Source organism: Astatotilapia calliptera, chromosome 9 (genome assembly GCF_964374335.1).
Source record: "Astatotilapia calliptera chromosome 9, fAstCal68.1, whole genome shotgun sequence".
Lineage (NCBI taxonomy): Eukaryota > Metazoa > Chordata > Actinopteri > Cichliformes > Cichlidae > Astatotilapia > Astatotilapia calliptera.
The window spans coordinates 25,482,498-25,504,270 of record NC_137430.1 but is presented as its reverse complement, the minus strand read 5'-3'; the positions used below and the strand labels follow the sequence as shown (position 1 = coordinate 25,504,270).

The 21,773-nt window shown below is 39.9% G+C and overlaps 1 protein-coding gene across 5 annotated transcripts in view; it reads right to left on the bottom strand.

The window, feature by feature from the left end:
- The window catches only part of arhgap21a (Rho GTPase activating protein 21a), a 101,671-nt gene that overhangs the window by 42,997 nt on the left and 36,901 nt on the right, over positions 1–21,773 (bottom strand). For 2 of the 5 annotated variants that reach the window (XM_026180090.2, XM_026180091.2), the window contains exons 1-3: positions 14,187–14,614; positions 9,502–9,690; positions 5,870–5,891 (exon numbers count right to left, since the gene is read on the bottom strand). In XM_026180090.2, the coding sequence (XP_026035875.2) occupies positions 5,870–5,891; positions 9,502–9,690; positions 14,187–14,498 (523 nt within the window). In that variant the 5' untranslated portion in view covers positions 14,499–14,614. Of the gene's footprint in view, positions 1–5,869; positions 5,892–9,501; positions 9,691–14,186; positions 14,616–21,773 lie in introns of those variants that run through there. The other 3 variants (XM_026180094.2, XM_080306111.1, XM_026180092.2) reach the window with 2 other exon arrangements.

Genomic DNA, 21,773 nt, shown 5'->3' with positions numbered 1-21,773 from the left:
GTGAGTAATAATTCCAAAGCCGAATGTTTAGAAGCACAAACACATGCCAAAGTCTTTTATTGCACTCATCCTTCTTAGTTCTCTGCCGCATGCTATTTTATGACATACAGCAAATAACAGATTATTAGGAAATTGAGGAAACATCTCCTTCTGGAAAAGACTGTGTAATATTTTGTAGGATCAAAAGCTAAAATATATAGATGTCATTTAGTGACTCATTTCAGCATTTTATTTATTTCTTTTTGTCAAAGAAAGCCAAGCCATCCACGACTGACTTAAACAGTGGACAATGCCCTCTACTTTATTTTAAAGGGTTGCTTTTAAAATAAACTCAGGTGTGATGTCACTACCAAGTTCCGGCATCCAAGTTCCGAGATATCTGGAATGTGGCGTCAGTCGTTTACCAGGTCCCAAATACAACATTGATATAATCGAGCTGCTAACTGAGGTTACAGAGCATAAGGCCTCAATAATAATAACAATAATAATACATTTTATTTAAAAATCGCGCCTTTGAAAGCACCCAAGGACACTGTACAACAAATAAAAACACAAAAACTGGAAATATACACAATAATAAGAATAACAGATACAAGTTAGGAGCATACAGAGGTTTAAACATAAGCAATTTTAAACAGATGAGTTTTGAGGGTGGACTTAAAAAGAGGGAATGAACTAATATTTCTGAGGTCAGGGGGTAAGGAATTCCAAAGTCGAGGGGCAGAGCAACTAAAAGCCCCGCCCCCCATTGTAATCAGACGAGCGGAAGGAGAGAAAGAGAAGATGAAGATCTGAGGCACCGGGATGGGAAGTTCATCTGTACTAAATCAGAGAGGTATGGTGGAGAGAGAGAATGAATAGCCTTAAATGTATAAAGGATTCTTTTAAAATGGATGCGAAATTTAACCGGGAGCCAGTGTAGCTGCTTCAGGATTGGGGAGATGTGGTGGGTAGAGGAAGTTCTAGTAATAATACGGGCGGCAGAGTTCTGGACACGTTGGAGCTTGTTAATGGATTTTTGTGTAAGGCCAAATAATAGTGAGTTACGGTAATCAATTCGAGACATAACAAGATTATGGACGAGAATGGCAGTGGCATGAGGAGTGAGGAAAGGGCGGAGGCGATTGATTTTACGGAGTTGAAAATATGCTGCACGTGTGACATTATTGATATGTGAATTAAAAAATAATGTGCTATCGAGAATGACACCCAAGCAGAGATGGGCAGTAACGCGTTACTTGTAACGCGTTACTGTAATCTGATTACTTTTTTCAAGTAACGAGTAAAGTAAGGGATTACTATTGCAAAAACGGTAATTAGATTACCGTTACTTTCCCGTAGGAACGCTGCATTACTGCGTTACTAAAACCGTGATTTTTTTGCGAGAATGTCTCACGACAGTGAGGTAAGCGAGTGCGCCGTTAGTGACAACAGCTGTGTGCAGATCAACAATGGATCATATATCGATTGTGGGAGAGAGCATGAGCGTGCAGCGTTTAAAGCGTGGAAGTACTGACCTTACTTTGAGTTTGATTCCATAAAAAGTGACAAAAACATTAGTGTCCATTGTGCGTGGGAAGAAAACTTCTTTTTACAGGGAAAAAAAACCCCTAAACAAGCACCGAGTGCGCTACCACGTAATGGGAAATTCACAGAGAAACTCGCGGATTCTTCAACTGACCGCAGCACACCTGCACCAGGGTAAACCTCCGCCTACCCCAGTCCTGCTTTACAGGTGAAAATAGAGCAAAAGGACCGCTGAGTCTTTGACTTTATTTATTTTCTGCTGTGTTTTACTTGCATCTATTTGAAAGACTGAATGTAAACACAAAAAATATTTTATTTTATGTGCTGGAATGTGCAGAAAATAGGTTTAAATGTTAAACTAATTTATTCAAGTCAGAGAATGTTGCATATAATTACATTTTTGCTTGATGCATAAAGTTAAAAGATTAAAACTGATAAAACAAGTTTTTAAAAAAAGATACTTTTCCATTTGATTACATTTTGTATGATGGATTGTGCAGAAAAAGTAGAATTGGGCTGAAAGATCTATCGCTTTATCACCTATTCAGGTTGTAAATCGTGTTTTTAAAAAGTAACTAAGTAACTAAGTAATTAATTACTTTTGAAAATAAGTAATCAGTAAAGTAACAGGATTACTTTTTTGGGGAAGTAATCAGTAATTAGTTACTGATTACTTTTTTCAAGTAACTTGACCAACACTGCACCCAAGCTTTTCACAGAGGGAGAGATAGGGACCAACGAATTATTGATAGTGAGAGAGAAATCGTTAATTCTGGATAGCAATCGTTTAGTGCCGACCAGGAGAAGTTCTGATTTATTGCTGTTGAGTTTAAGGAAGTTGGAGGAGAACCAGGAATTGAGTTCAGCTAAGCAGAGGGTGAGGGAGGGTGGAGGAAGAGTAGAATCGGGTTTGGTAGAGAGGTAAAGCTGGGTGTCATCGGCATAGCAGTGGAACTGAATGTTATATTTACAAAAAATGTGTCCAAGTGGAAGAAGGTAAATCATGAAAAGGAGGGGCCCGAGGACAGATCCCTGGGGCACCCCAGTAGATAAAGGAGAAGGCTGAGAAGTGAAGGGTTTTAATTGAATGAACTGAGTGCGGTCAGACAGGTATGATTTAAACCAGGCTAATGGAGTATGAGAGAGACCAAGAGAAGCTAATCTGCTAAGAAGAATGGGATGAGATATGGTGTCAAAGGCTGCACTCAAGGAGAATAAGGATGGAGAGGAGACCAGAATCAGCTGCCATAAGAAGATCGTTTGTTATTTTTATAAGAGCAGTTTTAATCCCACAAGCCTACAGACTGGTTGGTGACAACCTGGTCGCTAGGGAAAAATGTATAATCTGGATGCTTCCTGGACCCTGTTGAAAACATTGCTGTGAGTGCTGCGAGAAATGATCAAGTGTGCCATGGAAGAGTATCTGGTTCCACCTGATTCGTATTCTAAGCGATTGGCGAGAGTAATGGGCAAAACAATTATATTGCCTTCCACTAGAGGGCAGTACAACTACCTGCTCTAATTAAATGGGTTGTCAACTGCCAGTAACACAGAAGAAGAGGAAGAAGAAATTACATAATAGTCATGCTTTTATGAGATGACACAGCGCATAATAGCAACAGATAAATATTTGAAATGAAAAAGTAGTCAATCTGGCCTGGGCCCTGGAGAAAATTCCCACCCAGATGAAGGCCCTAGCATGAGTAGTGGTCAGAAAAAAGCTCAAAAAGGTACCGCTGTCTGGTGCGTGGGTAAAATTATCAATATGCTTTTTGTGACATTTTTGTTTGGTAATTTTTCTAATGTGAAATATGTGCCGTGGCTCCAAAAGGTTGGGAACCACTGCATTAACCAGTTTCTAGGCCTATGTGACTGGGACGTAAAAGGACATTTAGTTGCAGATGGAGTACATCTGTGGGACAAGAGACTAACTGGGGGCTAACTGTTCATTATAAAACTCAATTGGAGATGGTTTACCAGACCAGTTCTTTACAAAGACTGAGAAATGCAAGAAATCAAATTTATCAGTACAGTATTTAGCGTCATAGCAAAGTCTGTGGCATTTTAAATATTTTTTTATCCAAACAGTAATATTCAATTGTAGACTAATAAGACCTTACATTTTGAGACTCCACAGACATCCTGATGGGGAGACTGTTATTAGCAAAAAAACTAGACTAGTGTAGACGTTCAACATTACAGCTTATTACGAAACTAACTAAAGTTAGAATTTAACATAATTTTTAAAGCCTAGTTTTTGCTAAATGACTTTTTTTTTCCACCCACGTGTAAAATTTAAACAAGCTTCTGATACAAACAGTCCCAACAACTCTGCATTTGAGAGGAAGTCATTACAATAAATTTGAGTCCTGTTGTCCACACCAGTATAGTGTTCAGCGTCTTGCCTCAACATAGATTATCTGGTGACACACATAACCAACCCTATAATTAACTGCCGGTCTCCTCCACCATTTGAACACAGTCAGCTTTTATCATTCAAATATCTAGCTCCATGTCGAGAAGCAATTTCTCAGTCAGCTTAAAAGCGTTTTACCTTTGCTTCTTTCATCTTATTCAGCTTCTTACTGGCTCTAAAACAGGACCATCAAAGGCTGCTCTGTCTGTCACGATAGCGAGAAGTGTTTAAACACGTCAACAAGAAATCAAATCCACAAACAAACACAAGCATGCGGCAGCTTCAAAAAACACTTTCAGATTGGTGCATTACAATGATTGCTGTTCATCAAATCAATGTCAGACCTCGGATAGAAACACATAATAGGCAATTTCTACTACTATTCCTACAACTGGTAATAATAGTAATAATAATAAGAAGAAGAAATTGCCTTTAAGTATGTAACTACAGTCTAAGAACCCACAACATCAATATTTTATAAGTCATTATGTGCTTATTGTAGAGGCCTCACAGGGAGGTCCCTGATGTCCCTGATATCATACATCTAGGACCCTTCAGCATCATCAACACTGCCCTCTGAGACACAAAAAGGAATTTAGTATGAGGAGCTAAGAGGCTTCCTGCTCCGCAGGAGAGAGGCTCTCAAGACCAGAATCATTATTCTTCATCTAGTGAGTTTTAACAGGAATTGCTCTAATGCACTTGAGCTAAATTCACACAAAGAAATTAAAGTTCATAAACTATAATACTGCCATGCAAAGAATGTGCAGACACTTACTCCCTAAGGGGTTTCCTTTTGCCAAAGCGAAGACCCCACGTGCGTGTTAAATACTTGGAGGCCTGCTTTAAATGAGGATGGATAAGCATGTAGTGGTTAAACTGGGTAGGGAGGGGGTAGCATGAGGAATGTGACACCACGAGCAAAGAGAGATGATGAAGGTCGCTTGCAGGAATCTCACAATTTCCCACTGAGAGGCATTTAAGAGTCATATTTATAAAAAGCCTAACCCTGGATTTTTCACTTTCTCTTTCCGCTCATGCCTTAATGGTTTACTGAAACACGTCTGGCAAGGCTTTAGGGTCACTGCAAGCTAAACAAACATCTAATTGTGGTTATCTTCTCAAATTTCCATGTTTACTTCAGTTTAAAAATACACAACTTTGTTTTTAAAAGGAAATCTTAGATGAGTAAATACAGAAGACTAAATAAACTGATGTCTTAGAAAAACACAGATATGTGCAGCAATAAAAATGCTTTGGATTATTTCTTTAAGAGTGCGCTGTAGCTGTCCTGTCTGTGTGTAACAATAGGAGTCCATGTAAACAAGCATTGTGTTTCTATATACAGACAAGGCCTGCTTAGGAAGGCTTTTGATGAAGAGCAGCAGAGCGACCCTCCTGCATTCATGCTGGGCTGCAGACGTGAGCAGCATACTGAGGGACTGGAATGACAAGCCGGATGCTCCAAGGAATGCTGAGGCCTTGCCAAGCCAACGGCACATGCAGCTCTGACTGCCCCTCTAAAGAGTGAGGGCTTGAAATGCAAAAGTGCAGCACAAAGCCACCCTACTGCCACACAGCGTGCAGGAAAGACACCTTCGCCTTTAACGTGTTGTTTTTCTAAATGTTTTACAACCACTCCTGGGTGAAAACTGTGCTTTTATAAGGCACTCAATGAGATTCAACTCCTAGTGTTAATGTGATGCTCTAACAAAGACTTGAAAATGCATTAATTCTATCCACGCAAAGCAAGAACACATTAGAGTAATGGACTGTCAATCCTAATTAGATAATCATTCAAGGGGGCTTGTGATGGAGAGCTGCAAGGAAATGGTTTGTGTGCATCTCCCTCATGCAACACCTGAGGTCCAGCTCACAGTGCACATCTAATGCATGCAGAATTTGATAATATACTCTCTGACTTACCTCTGCTGCCATTTTCTTCATCCTGGTAGAGGAAAGAAAAAAGAGAAAATAAGCATCAGCATTTTCCCCTGTTGATTATTTCTTAATATTCTTTTATATTGGCATATATCTCCACTGCATTTCATTCGGAGAAGCCAAGAAAGACTCTGTAAACACAAATGCAGATCATTTCTCATGTCAATCATCAATACCCATCCTATGCTAAATATTAGCCTATATCTAATATGCTAATATGCTTTCGTGAGAATTCAGCTTATAAATACAGTTTTGTGTAATGAAGCACAGAGCTGAATACCACCATACGATGGTGCCTTTTTGTTTTTGTTCTGTGATGCTAAAATGGAAATGTGTACACAGACATCATGTGGGTTGTGGGGAACACAAGTGTAGCATCAAACTGTGGTTGTTGGACTTATAGCAGGTGCTCGGAAAACTTCAACGTATCACCACACCCCATGTTTACTCACAAACGTTTCCAAAAATGAAAGTAACAAAAATGAACTACTTGTGAAGCACAAAAACGCTGGCAAATCTTACTATGATAGACTCAAGAGCTGAGAAACCAAAGTAAGCGTGCAGGTACGTCTTACGCTGTGTGCACGGTCGAAGCATTTCCTTTTCTGAAGTTTTAGGTGAGGGACTACAGTGATTGCCAATGAAAGTGAAGATTACAACAACAATCTCTTAAACAGTTTAGACTAAAGGAAACACATTTCATAGCCATGCTTGTGTTTTTCCACTTATTTAACACATAAAACTGTTATTTCCTTCAGAGCCCACACACTTCTGCTTTAATCCACCTCCGCTCTGTGACACACATGTTCTGCATGTACCCTCTAAGTCACCCTGCTCTCCCAAGGCTTTGCTTAAGACGGCCTGACCCTCTTCAAACTAACTCCAATATCCTCACATTGCGATTAGTCAAGAACTCGAATCCAAGACTCTAAAAGTAATTACAATGAGAAGAAGTGATGGATGTACAGGCATGAGCTCCTTTTTAACTGTCCTCTTGTCGGCTAAGGTTATGTAATAGAAGAGCTCATTATGGTCAAATGTAATGTTTCATTCTGAATGCTTTTTCACTGAGCTAAAAGGAAGAGAAATCTTGCGAAACAGCTTGTAATTCTTTACACCAACATAACTAAAAGAACAGAGAGAAAAGTGCTAATTGCCAAGTGTGGGAGACGACATTAGTGCCTCGAGTTTTCTTTCTAATGCCAGCTCCATATTGAAAATGTTACAGCAAGATCACAGAAAAAACAAGTAGACCCAGACTGGACTTGAAAGTGCCCGAAACAACACTGTGATACCCAAGAAGACCTCTGGGAGAATCTGTCTATCTCTCTGGTTTCATAAAAGTCTGAAAATCCTAACTGTCGTGCCACAGTTTCTCTTTCAACATGCAGAACCGAAGCCAAAAGCTATAAACAGAACATGCTATGCTGACTTTGTAGGAAATCCTTCTGTGCAAAAACAAGAGGTTGTCAAAATAGACTTCAGAGGAAAGTAAACGCAACTTATCCAGAATTATCACTTACAAAAACTAATAAGAGGCATGCTATGATAAGCTTTGAGTGAACTGACTCAAAACATCGGCACATTTTCCCATTAAAGGAGACCTATGTGTGCAGCCAGAGCCCTTTACCCCATGTTAGTCTGTGCCCATTCAGAGCCGGAAGCACTGCAACGACTGGATTAATACCAAAGGGCAGATTGGTCCTGATGTTATCTAGAGGATGGCTGGCAGAGTTCCTAGGTGGGATCAAAGAAGTGAGGCATGGCTAAAACCCCTGCTGTTGAACATAACTAACACTACACAGGAATATTAACATTAGAGTTTAACTAAAACACAGTGAGGTTGGTGTCTGTGATGGCGGAGCTTCCAGTTTTCCATAACGCTCTTACAAAAGCAGATGCCAAACTGCAAACTAATTCCAAGCAGCTCTTTGACTTTTGTCCACACTTTAAAAGTGGCAAAAGTTTGTATGAAAGATATGTGCTTTATTTTTAGCATGCCATTTCTGGACACTGTTTTTCACATTTTTATTTTAGACACTGTCGTTACATTTATAAATCCAATAAATCTTTTCCTCTTAACACAGTTGGAACACTTTTATGGCTTGGATAAAGAAAATAATCAACAACTTTCAGGAGAATAACAAAAATGTTACATTTTTATTAATTTGATTATTTTTTAAAAAAGAACAAGATTAGCCCTCTGAGGTTTAAGTCATCGTATTTGGCACCTCTAACTTTAACCCTTAATCTATATTTTGGAGAAGGCCAGAGCAGACGTTTTGGAGGGAAAATATGACATTTTTTATCTGTGCCAGTTAAAAAAAGACTTGGGAGAATCTTTTAATATGACCTGAGTTGGGCTTCATGGAGTTTTTAATAGTATCCAGGTCCTGTGGCTGCAAAACAAGCTTAAATCATCACCTCTCCACCTCTGTGCTTGACAGTTGGTATGGGGCATTTGTGTTAATATGTTGTCGTTGGTTTTCCCCAAACGCGGAGCTCTGTCTCCACATTGTTCAAGAGGTCTTGTGGTCTCCTCAGAAGCAAATTTGCAAACCTAAGCTGTGTCATGTTCTCTTTAGAGAGAAGAGGTTTTCTTCTGGCCACTTCCAAACAATCCATACTTGTTCAGTGTGCTGTCCAAAGTGAGCCCTACAGAGTCTGACATGCAGCTTTAGGGTTTTTTGTAGTTTCTCTGAGCATTGGGGTGAATATGTCGGGACGTCCAATCTTGGGAAAATTTGCTAACTGTATTAAATGTTGAATTTCTATCCTACATCTGTAGGTTTCTCTCTATAGAATGATGGACTTCAAATTGTATGGAAATGGCCTCATAAGCCTTCCCAGGTTGGTGAGCAGCAAAGGTTTATTCTTTAAAATTAGTTTTTAAGATGTCTTTCTCTCTCAGCACTGTGTTTACACACCTGAATACTCCTGGCAGCTACTTATTGCACCTTCCACATAAAACTGCATTTTGGCTTGGCAGGGTGTGATACATCCTGTAGTGTTGTTCTTCTGATGTTGTAATACCATAAATTTAAGATTTGCTGGGAATCGCATATTTTTTTCTTATCTACTAATATGTAAAACTTTTGAATTTAAAGAGAATGTGCTATCATTTGCATATATGACTGTGTTAAAACAAACCCAGCTGCTTTTTCTTGGCAGTTAAAAGAACTGGGATTATGTATTTTTCTAGTCTCACGCAAATTTGATGATCACTAATCAGTGTGGCTACCATAAAGCTATTTAACGTAAAAGAAAGATAAAAAAGACTAATAAAAGGATGAAAACACTGAAGTTGAAGTTCCTCCAAGTATAAAACTTTAAAAATGTCTTTAATATGAATATTGTCCAATAAAATGTGGATGCAGTATAACAGAAGCTAAAACAAAGTCTAAAAGATCTCCTGAATGTTTATATATGAAACCAAGTTTAACATGCCTCAAAAATACCAAAGGCCTGATATCAGATCCCCAAGTTTGATCAACCAATAACCTTTTATGGAGGCATCTTTATTTTAAATTAAGTGAGATCCTTCTTCGGTTGGTTGTATTGGGAGTTTTTTTTTTAATATATTAATGTCACCAGAGAGGTCATAGATATTCATTGACCTTTAGTGAGTTGTGGACGGCAGACTCAGGCGGGTAGACGATAAAGTGTCGCAGTGTGAAGCCGAAGCCCTGGGATGTCCGGCGCAGGCGAAGCGTCTTGGGCCCCGGCCAGGAAAAAGGCTCGTCGTCCACTCCGGGAGAAGCGCCGGCTGACGCCTCGCTCTGATCCCGCCCATCCTTCTGCTTGGCCTGAAAAGAGGAAAAACAAACAGGAACTTGAGTGTTTATCTTCAGAACAGAAAGTGCAGGTGGAAGCCGGACATAAATACTAGAAAGGAGGTCTTTAAAACATTAGCTTGACGTTTTACGAACTAATTTTCTAGTGTTAGGTTAATGATATGGTTTCACTTTCTTCTTAAAATAGGAATTTGCTCGGTAGCTGACGTCAGCACCACTGGTTTCGCTTTTTTCCGAGGTCGTTAATGAGCTGTTTACTTATTCCAGCCAATCACTACAAAGGTGGCTTAAAGGAAGAGGAACTAAAACAGCTTATTTCAAACAGTTAATGAGCTGAGGGGATGCACCACTAATAGAAAACTAGACTAGTAGAGTGCAAAAATAAAAACAGGCACGAATTAGGATAATAGGTTCCCGTTAAATGTCTAAGATTGTAAGTATAGCTTGACTGAGAATTTGTTTTTAACATGAAAACTAAACAAAAAAAATTGCATAATTGATCATAACCTCACCCCTAAAAATGAGTGGAAATCCCTGCTGCAGATGTTGTTCTGCATTATCAGATATGAAATCTGCTATTTCAGAGTCAGAACAAACTAAGAGCCACATAAAAGAGCACTCACTCCGCTAACAACACCCCTGATAATTGTGTAAAGCAAAGTGGTTTTTGGTCAAACAAAGAGAAGTGTGTTTTTACTTTTAAAAAAAACTGCCCATGGCTATGCACAGATCTTATTCATCAACTTGATGTAAAAACACGAGAAATCCCTTGTTGGCGATTCTTCACAGGTATCACAGAGGAGCAGGTTGTTCCAGCTGAATAACACCGGGTCATTTTGTGGTTTCAGAAACAGGAAGATAGAGTCAACAAGAGGGTTCACTGTTAGTTCAGTGTGTTTTCATGTTAAGTAATACTTCATAAATAACTGCCACCTGAAAAAAGAGCTGTTGAATATCTTTCTTTGTTCCTCTCATCACAAACACTTTGGAAGATTAACACCATCGCAGTGGATGATTAACATTCAGTAAATCTGTAATATAACATCTGTGGGAAGTCAAACAGCTACATATTTTTATGATTACTTCCACCAAAGCACCTGAAGCTCGTAAGGGGATTATTTTGGTTTTGTTTTATGGACTTTTCTAAACTTTGACTTCACTGACATTTTGCACTCCAGCTCAAAATGTCTCAAATATAAAATTATCAATACGATCTGCCAAAATGGTGAGAAATTCATCAAACTCTGTGAAAGCTGTTGATTAAGACCTCATTTCGGGCACATGTTTTTGTTTAAAACAGTTGAAATTCTGACTAAAAACAGTAAAAAGATTTTGTTCTTGGGTTGTGGTTAATGTCAGAGATCACAGTATCTGTCAAAATAATCAGGACTGTCATTTAAGCCTTTTTCTGCTTCCTCAACCTCCACACAGCCATACAGTACATATGGCTTCAGTTATTGCACATTCGGGGCTTTGCAGGGCTATTTGACATACTTGCGTGATGACAGACTTATCTTCTACATACCAACTGTGACTAGCACAAGATAAAAAAAAACCCCAAAACAACCTTTTTAAATGCTGGCAGCTCTCATGTTGCGTAACATTACAGTTATGCCTACGTAACACAACACATGTGGCACATGAGCTGCAAAACTCTCACTTTAATCGTTGTATAAGGGGGGGAAAAAAGAAAGTGTAGCCGAGATGATAACACAGTGCGTCACTGACTGCACACCATGCTCATTTTCTGAAGATGAAAATTAAAACTGTATGTGCAGAAAGGCTGTGTGGTTGTTCATATCTGGGCTTATAGATCTAGGGTTGCATGTTGATGAAATGTGATCGGTTTGTGAGCCAATACATTTTTCAAGAGCATTATGTGGAAAAAAAGGAGATATGCATGTATATAGATGAACATAACATACAGCAAAGTCCTAAAAACTATTAAACATTATTAGCTTTAATAGTGCATTATTAGTTAGTATCATTGTTATTATTAGTTAATTACTCAATAATAAGTAATCTGTTGCGATTCCTTAACCATTCCTAAACTTTTGGACTATTAAGTGAAACTAAGTTTTTGGAGCACTGAGAATATTACTGGGAAAATTTGAGTAGTATTTACTTGTTTTCCAATTTCGACTCAATTGAAACCAAAGTAGCGACTAAGTATATCACACGGTGTTTGGCTGAATCGATACTGTGTTCATAATGAATAGCCACATTACAGGAAGGAAATAAGGCTTAATTATCTTACTGCCATCTGTTCATGCTGCAACATTGCTGGAACTTCTAATGTTATTTCTAATCTACAAGAGAAGTCTATCTGATATAAAATCATTTCGTCTGATGCAAGAGTTTTTGTAAGAATTCTTGGATGCACAGCTGTAGAAAAACTTTATTTACATGCCCACATAGCAAAATAACCATTGAGGACTGAAGAAGATTTGGTGGCAGAAAGTACCACAACATACTGGAGGGGTGAAGTAATTTATTTCTCATCTAATACGAGCCGCAGACTGGATTTAGGTGTTAGACTGATTGAAGACTGCCTCCATCAAAAAAAAACAAAGGAGATGGAGGTCCATCATTCTCCTCATCCTTCCACTGAAAGAGATGCAGACACCCGGAGTGGGTGCAACTCTGTTGCTCTGTCTCCTCATGATGAGACAGGACACAGGGAAAGAGCTGAACACCATGAGCGATCAGCCTTTCATCTTTCAAATTTTCCCACAATACCATTAATAAAGTACTGATGGAGGAGGAAATAGCCGCACTTTTGAGTAAAAGAGTACAAATGAGCTTCTCTTCCAATGCTTGGTGTGTTAAAATCAACTACGAAGCATTAAATCACAAGTAATGATCTTTTGCTTAGTCCAAAGTAAATTTTCAAACTATTTTTGTAACCTTTACAACAGTACTAACATTGCACCTTGTTCAAGCAATAGGAAATATTTTATCGTCTCAATCACAGCGACTCAGTATGACGGCATAAGCGATCTTTCCTGGTGCTGTCTGAGCAGCGAGACTCCTGTCACATCCATCACCAAAGTAACGATGGAGCTGAACCACTGCACCACAGGGAGTGCGTTAGCGGTTACTGCTAACACTACCATAGTCGTTCCAGGATGCGGGAGCCTGCCAAGAGTTTCAGCCTCAACCCAGATCTCTCCACAGGCTCTTCTCCTACCAAAATACGGCTTAGGTATGGATCCAAAACAAAGACATTGTTTCTCTGGTTCCTCTTTCCTCTCTCCTGCCTGTCTGCCTGGGAGCAGCACATGTAGAAACCTCCAGAGAGTGGGATGGGTGTGGGCCTAATGGTATGACTGGTGAAATCACCACCAATATCCAGTGGTGTGGAGCTGGATGTAAGCCACAGTCCATAATGTAACCAGAGGAGAAGAGGGAAAAGAGCTGACGCAGTGCAACTCAGCTGTTTGTTTTGATTTCGTGTTTAAAATTTAAATTCGCATTATGCAATAGTTGAGCTATTAGGCTTAAATGCCTATGGCAAAGCTTTATTTTTCTTACTACTGAATTATAGAAAAAAGAGAAGCAGGATAGAAGGGAAACTATTACTGTCTAGATATTTGAAATGTATAATGCTATAAATCTTTTCTAAACAAGCTCACAATTACCTGATAAATACTAATCAATTATGCATGCAATCTGTTCATCAAAACACTCACCATTATGTGCACGCTGAGGGCTTGCTGCAGGCTCTGGTACCATATGGCAACACAGACATCAAAGTACATTTCCAAACCTGTTCCCGCTTCTTTATGTATATGCAGTTTGACCAAATCTAAATGGCATTACTTGTGGACTCAGTTTTCTTTCCTTTTCTTAAAAAAAGTGTGTGAGTCACACTCTGCAGCTTTCATACTGTCTTCGTTTTCTTTCCAAACTTCTCTCCCCACAGGCTCTAACATTAGTAATCCTTATTCACTCTATCATAGGAAAATATGCCTTTAATTCCCTAATTTGGCAGCGCAACGGTTGACTTCATTTCACTAAGGTTTAGCCCACTCCACAGAAAATAAAGAATGGCTGCTGTCATGGTTATATTTAAGAAAATAATCGTGAAAATATGAGGTGCAGATGGAACCAAAAACAATATTGTCCCCTGACAATGTCATTCTGAATCTACCCTAGGGACCAATAACAATAAACGAAACCTAACCCAAACACACAGAGACACACTCACATTACCAGAGATATCGGTCAGTGAAACAGGACTACCCTGCTGTTGGGGAGCAGGATGACGCACACAAAATTCCTCAGACAGTACAACAAAGTGTAGCTGCCCCTAACCTCTCCTCCCCGCTCAGATGCTTCCTATGTAAACCTATATGCCTCTGCCAGATATGCCTTAAACACATTTTTTAGGGAGTTTGGTTATCCCCCAGCGCCTCAAAACTCGAGCACAGCTCCACTCTTCACAATCTCAAATTGCCAAGATGCTCTCCAGGATGCTTTCATGCACATGTACACCCACTCCTTACCCGAGATCGGACGCAGTTCTTCCTGGAGGCTTCTCGAAGCCGAGCCCAGGACACGTTGCGGTTGGGACTGGTGAGCCCCAGTTCCACTTCGCCCCAGTAGGCTCTGGCCAAAAGCTGGAACCAAAGACAGTATGGCTCTGACAAGCAGCCATCCACACCCGCTAGTCGAGCCCAAGGGCATCCTCCGGAAGATGGGGAAGGAGAGAGAGAACAACAACCCTGGGATTTCACATCCACATCCCGTAGATCAGGGTGATCCTTCAGGTGAGCTGGCTTACAGCCTGGAGGGAGCCCGTTCCTCTGGGCCAGCATGGCATAGCCAAGACCGAATAGATGAAAACTGCCTTCAAAAAATGCCCCTGTTTGTGTGTCTTTTCTTCTGGATATTCTACTTCAAGTTTCTGGCAAAGCTCATTTTGCTGCGTCTCTCTTCCTCAGTCTGTTCTGGTCTCAGTCTGGGGAAACAAGGCTGTTCCTATAAGCGTCCAAGAGATACATGATGTTTCCAGTCAGCCGAGAGGAGAGCACAGCGGCTGAGCGCACTGCAGAGAGCCCAGGCCGACTAACTGACGCACCCACCCACTTACCACACAAAACTCTCCTTGAAGTATGCACACACACACAGACACACACACACTTTCAGGCAGCCTGAAGTGAATTCTCCTCCTTTCCAGTCCCCTTCATCTCTCCCTCTCTCACTCTTCTCTCCCACAGCAAACCCCCTTAAAACTTTTAGTTGTGCGCTTGCCAACTCGCGCATGCACCAACACGTGCCGAGGGCAATCAATAAATCATAAGAACAAATAAAAGGAGAAAACAAAAGGCGCACACAAGTCAAAGGAAAGAAAAAATGTTCTCAAATTTAAAGTTTCTGAAAGTTTTTCAAGTTATCTGACAGGAAAAATGAACAACTTCATCTTTGGAAGGAGGCAAGTGGGCCTAAGGCAGATAAGGAAATATATATAGTCCAGAGAAATCTATAACCCACAAAAATGTACTAATAATAATCCACCCACCTTTACATGCCTGCAGCTCATCTGGCAACTACAAAGAGCTGATGCCTGGGTGGCACACACGGTGGTCGGAGAGAATACCAGAAGTTGCACAAACACACGGTGACTGCTGCATATTTCCCCTTTATTTATTTGCTTATTTAACAGAAACCATACAGTTAAGCAGAGCTACAAAGCGAACGTTAATCTGCAGCATGTCCCTGTTAGGCTTCTGGCCACATTTTGCCTACAATCTGGCTGAGTTAGCAGCTGTTGTCCAAAGCCAAAAGACAGATGCCGGAATAAAGTTAATAGAGTTTAAGATTTTCAGGGATTGTTCATACACAGCCAAGACTAAGAAAAAAACCTGTCTGAACCACAGTGTTTACTGCAGTCTTAAGCCTAAGCCTTAGGCTCAGTGTTTACTAGTACAAGTGCTGACCATCTTTAATAAGAGCATCCACTGTTACAACAGGAAATAATAGGAGGTGATGTGTGAAAGTATAACAGGTGTCTTTAGAAAACCTTTTTAATGTGGTGTTTCTGTTGCTACTATTCCATGAATAAAGAAACAGAACCTGAGGAAACAGAGTGAGCAAGTGTCATTTCTAAAATTCCCTTTTATCTGACTTCTCCGACTGCTGAAATAATCAGATGAACTTTAGAATTAATTTATATACTGAACAAAAAGCATGGATCTCTTTCCCATCTGTTATTATATAGCTTTCAACTCATTCCAGGAAATGGGCAGCAAGAGGTTTGTGGGATTCTTAGATCACTTTAAAGCGTTAGCATTGTAGCTGCTTCCTCCTGAAAAGTGTGGGGAAAGACAGCAGGGGAATTAGATGCACTCAGATTAGACTGGAATTCAACCAGGGACTGTCGGGTAGTCTCGTAATCCATTATTACTTCACGTGACGTCTTGGAAGTAGCAAGTCATTGAGAACATCTGTGAGGCACCTTTAGCACAATAAATAAAGGCGTGCAGACAAAACAAATCCCACAAAAACACAATTTGAGGTCTTACATGTCACAGAAGGTTATCTACCTTCACCTGTGACGTCTTCTGCATGCACACTCTGGTATTTTAAACTCTGTCTGCAGACACGAGGGGACACAACTGGTACAAGAACCACTAACTGCATTTGAGCTTTTCAACATTAGTTGCGTTCCATAAAACCCCCAAATAACCTTGAGCATGACAGCGATACCCCGCCTCTTTGCCCAGAACAATTTGTTCTCAATTAGACCCTCAAACTCTGCAACCCTACAGCCAACGCCTTCATACGTCCCCAAGGGAACACCTCTCAAATCCTTCCACCTCTCAAGCTCCACAGAGGCTCAGCAACTGCCTTTTATTTTAGGAGCAGTGAGATGTCTGGGATGACCTCAGCTCTCATACCTTTTAGTAAATCTCTCCGGAAGAGAGCACGGCCCAAACATCAACTTAATATTTAATCACATTTTTCATCCAAGCACTCTCTGGAGCATTTGTGCCGCTTTAACAGCAACTTCAGGATTCCGATGTTCAATGGGTGCGCTTTACACAAAGTGGTGCCATCTTTAATAGCCCGGCGTGTCTCCAGAGTGAGGCATTATGACTGGACAAATTAGCAGTTCACTTCTAGCAACAGCTAATGCATATCAGTGAACAGCCGGCGTGGTGTGTAAAGTCGTTTAGAATGAGAGAGAAAATGTAAATACAGGCCTATTTTGATTCTGAGGAATATTTGCCATCCGAGACAGCAGCGACCATGAAAACAACATCAGGAACCCAGTCGTGGAATGTTCCTTCTCCGCGTTTGGTTATGAGCATCTTGTTACCACATTCACTCGGCTCGATATAGCATGTGGTATGCTGTATGGAAAAGACAGCAAAAATAGAAGTCGCCAAACACAGGCAGCTGAGACACTTGACTTGAGGAAGCCAAAACAAGGATTAAGTCTCACAAGAATGGTTATGTACAAGATGCATACAGTGTGTTACACACATGGGGGGTAAGTCATGAGGTACCGCTTGTGTCTCAAGGCAAACAAGACTTCTTACCTCTATTAATGCATTTAAGGATGTTATAGGGTTTCAAACCACATCATATGTATCGGAATTCCTGTAAATCTAAAACACATGATAAGAAAAATGAATTTGTGTTGGCTGGGAATTACGCTTGGTGCCAAGCAAACAGAAAGAACCAGACACGCCAAACAGAAATATTATGCCGTTACCCCGGCAATATACCTGACCACAACAATGCCATCCACTGGAAACGGGTGTTCTCAGTGTGATTTCATGGTTTGTGTGTGTCCGTGATCAAGAGGAACAGCAACTAGTGCTGATTTGAGGCTTGACGTTGGCTGTCCGTCTCATTTCTCCTGATGTCTTTTAATGTTACCACACACAGAAGGTGATGATTTGCCACAAACTGGACCTAAAGGGGTCATGTGTTACAGCCGTGCATGATTCACAGTTAAAAGAATAATTCTTATCTCTCCTTTACTAGGCTTTGGTGCAGCCCCTGCATTCCTCCACTGAAATAATCCATTTTAGCTGTCTAAATAACTACATAATTGTTCTCTTTGTGTGTTTTTGTGCAGTTATGGTAACAGATTCTCTTTTCCAGCCTCAGGAAGTTACTTTATTTTTTTCAACTTTTGCAGAGTTTAGCAGTTGAGTTGAAATCGGTGAATGTGAGTGTAAAAATAGGATGTCATGTTTAAGGATATTATTAAGTATACATGGCAACTTTCATACATCTTAATAATTACAACAGTGTCCTTTTACATGCTTTCTTTCCCATCCTGTTCATTTTGATCAGCACTTGCTTTGCTTTTTTTTGTTTTCTTTTTGTTTTGGATGTTAGTTTGTTTTTTGCAAACAATTTCTACATGGATGGTCCAAAAATTAATTAATTGATTAATTGTCTTGGTGCTGGTTTAGCTCACTGCGTGGAGTAGGCAACCACATGCCATGCGACTGAGAGTGGCCAGCCCAGGTTCGAATCAGACCTACGGCCCTTTACCGCATCTCTGCCCTCACCTTTCTATCCTTTCTAAACTGTGTCTATCAAATAAAGCTGAAATAAAATCAACTTCATCTTTCTAGCACTTTTTTGCGTCTTGAGCTATGAAAACTGTTTGTTTATCATTTCCTTTGACTTTCTTTGATGTTAAAAATCATCATTTTCTTCACATTGGACTTAAAAGGGATCTGATATGCAAATTTCTAGCTAAATGTTTTTATTGAACTCAGTTCAAGTAGCTTTACATGATTTATAGTTACAGTTATAAATACTTACCGTGAACCTCAGTGCAAGCTGTTTTAGTTCCTCTCCCTTTTATCAAACTTTTGTTTGACTGTCTCCCACTTGCAAACAAAACGTCTTAACGGTAGGTGGGTGGGGTTTCTAAGGTCACGCCCAGAGCTGTGTGACTGACTCGACCACAGGGAATATCTGCCTTTATTGTCTTCATGCAGAGCCAAGAGTATAATAAACGGCCTCCTCAAAATGAGTGTTTACTGTCTCACAGGGATTATTTGCACATACACCTAACTCAGCATTTGAAATTTTGGTTATCTTCAATATGAGCGTGCAGCATTATAATCAAATATTTGACAGAAAATAAGGAAGACCATAATAGGTACAACTTTTTATATGGATATAAAAGTTTGACACAGGAGTAGTAAAAACTTTAAAAAGTACTGAGTTGTGGATTTGGCTTTGGGTTTTTTTTTATTATTATTAGGGGAAATTGGATTGTAGGCTGAAATATTCACAGCTTCTGGGATAATTCAGGGCATATTAGTGAATTACCATAATTGCTGCAAGGACTGTGTCTACAGAGACATTTCATGGCAACATTCATCGGGCGGCCAACCAAAGAAAAAATCTATTCAGAAAAAAAAAACTAATTCAGTGTTTTCCATGTTTGTGTAGTTGTAACTTAACTGTATAAAATACACTAAGCTCAAACCTTTGCAGTCTAATACTACAAAAAAAAAAAAACATTAATGCTACAAGGCCTTAAAGACTCAAGTCTTTCTCAGGCTTTTGTGTAGCGCACAGCCTATGTTTTTGTTAGTTTATAAAGAAAGTGAAATAAAATAAATGTCATTAACTTTAAATAAAAAACACTAAATAAACTTCATAAAATGTCATGAAATCTGAAAAACTGTCAACCTTATCGTGTCTTTCAGACAGCCAAAAAACCAAAAGTATTCAGTTTATTAAACAGAGAAGAGCTGCAACAGGTTAATGGGGCGCTGCCCATGTTCAAACACATAATAAAACAGCTCTTTAACACCAACCACGAAAATACTTTGAAGAAATTTATGAGACAACACAAATGTGTAAATTGTCCAATGCTGTCAACCCAAGAAAAGCAGTAACAACAACTCGAGCCTGGACCAGCTGAGAGAAACAACCTGAGGCCAGTCACGGATGGTTGTGAAATTCTATCAGTGGGTGTGGAGGGTGGCACTGTGAAAAACTGACCATCAGACAGAGGGTTTACTGATTGTTGCTGGTCACTGCCCTTGTTGTTGCCTAAACCCAACACACTGCAGTTTGGACTTGCAGAGTTGTTGCCCATTCATGAACTCCATGCATCCATCCATTACACAGAAAAAAAGACTAGTTCTGGTCATATTTTTAACCAGTCTGGTGTTGTTGCTTAATCTAAAACCCGTTCTGAAACAAAACAAAAGGCTAGTCCTAAAATTGGTACCATGAAACTAATAAGTAAGTATATTTTGTCCATTTTGGTTATCCACCCATGAAAACTGCTATGACTTCTATAGAGTTTGAAATGTTTGGTTCAAAGATCTTTCCACAGTCATATCCTCTAAAAATAAATAAATAAATAATAACTCTGCATTGTTGTGGCACACTTGTGACATGTTAGTGTCAGAGTTCACTCTGGATTGTATTTTGACAGATTTTGACAGCTGTAGTCGTCTATAGCTTTGCATGTTTGCAGAGTACCATCTAATCTAATCATCTAATGCCATCTTGGGCTGGTTCTCAAAAAGCACCAAAACTGGATCTAGTGCTGGTGTTGTGTTGCTGAGAAGACTGGCACAAGATGTTACGACTAAAGCAAGAGCTTTGCTGTTATTTTGACAACTGTGAGTGGCGTTAAGCCCAGTATCTGCTACATAATGCTCAGCTCTACACATTCCTGAAATGCTGCGGTGTTCTAAAAGGACAAAAACTGGCTCACCATTGGCAGTGGCACCATACTGGTGAAAATTAGGTACTGGAGTCTCCCCTGCTGATAATTCTACAAATGGCCTTGTGGTGTCACACAACATCACTTGTAAGGCCAAAGACAACTTAAAGACTGCAGCTGTGGTGAAATAAAGGCATAGATGAAGAAACAACCAAGCGTTTTAGGGACTAGTGTGGGATTTTTAAAGACCACTTATGAGTCTTTAAGATGAAATCACATTAGTGACATGCTTATACACTAGACCAGACCAGATCATGTCCAGTTTGGATTTCTGGATTTGGATAGCCTAAAACAAGCTGGAGCTCGTCCTGTTCTTTTACTTGTAAAGGAATAAGCTAGCTCTTACAACAGAAATATCCTCAAAATCTAACAGCCAAAGTTGTGTTTCGTCAGTTGTTAAACTCATATCAGATGTTTATATTTCTAAGGGACACAACACAATGGAAACGAATTGCTGCTTCATTTTAATCCACTCAAATCTTGGAGTCTCGGATTTATTAGATGATTATCTGCAGCTCTTATTTGTATAACAAAGGAGAAAAGGCCTGTGGTCTGTGCGCAGCTGACAGGATCTCTGGATGGGGATTAAAGACACAAGGCACCGACCAGGCTCCAAAAACTACAATAAGTAATTTTGAAGTCTCCAATTAGTGTGTGTATGTGTGCGTGTTACCCATTATGTATCTGTGGCTGTGAATGTGTGTGTTTTTGTGTCTGTGTGTGGTGCAGAGAGCCAGAAAAAAAGAGAAAGTCTTGCAGGAGGATTAGGCTCGATTCAGGGGTAGCTTTTCAAGACTCCTGGCGGGTGTAAGATCTAATCTGGACATGCTGCATCTGGGATCCGCGCGGTATGGCTTACTGTAACAAAGGACTGGCTAATGAGGGACAGGGGACAGACTGCACCCACACTGTTGCACACCCATAAAGCCCTTCTTCATAATGCTCTCAGAGGGGTACAGAAGGGGTATGAACCCTGCAAGTTACTACTGTGGGGAAGTAACAGGCTGCTGAGCTGATCAGGCAGATATCCAAGCAGACTGAGCTTGTTTTAAGCTCAGTTAAGTACCCAAATCTGAGTGTATGAGGCCATGATTGTTTATAAGGGGTTATAATATAATTTTAGTGCACTCTATCTGCCAGGGAGGACAGAGTTTGGGTGTACATGCACAACCAGCCTCTTTCTCCTGGAGGGAAGGGATAGTAAATAAAGACAAAGCAAGAAAGTCAGGGAAGCTGTTGCAGTTAGAAATAGTATAAACAGTGTCTTTAAAGCAGTAAAAATCAGAAATACTTTAGTGAGTTAAATAAGAACATACAATAGGAGAAGCTTGCACAAAAACATAAATAAGCGTCTTTTTATTGCTTAAGT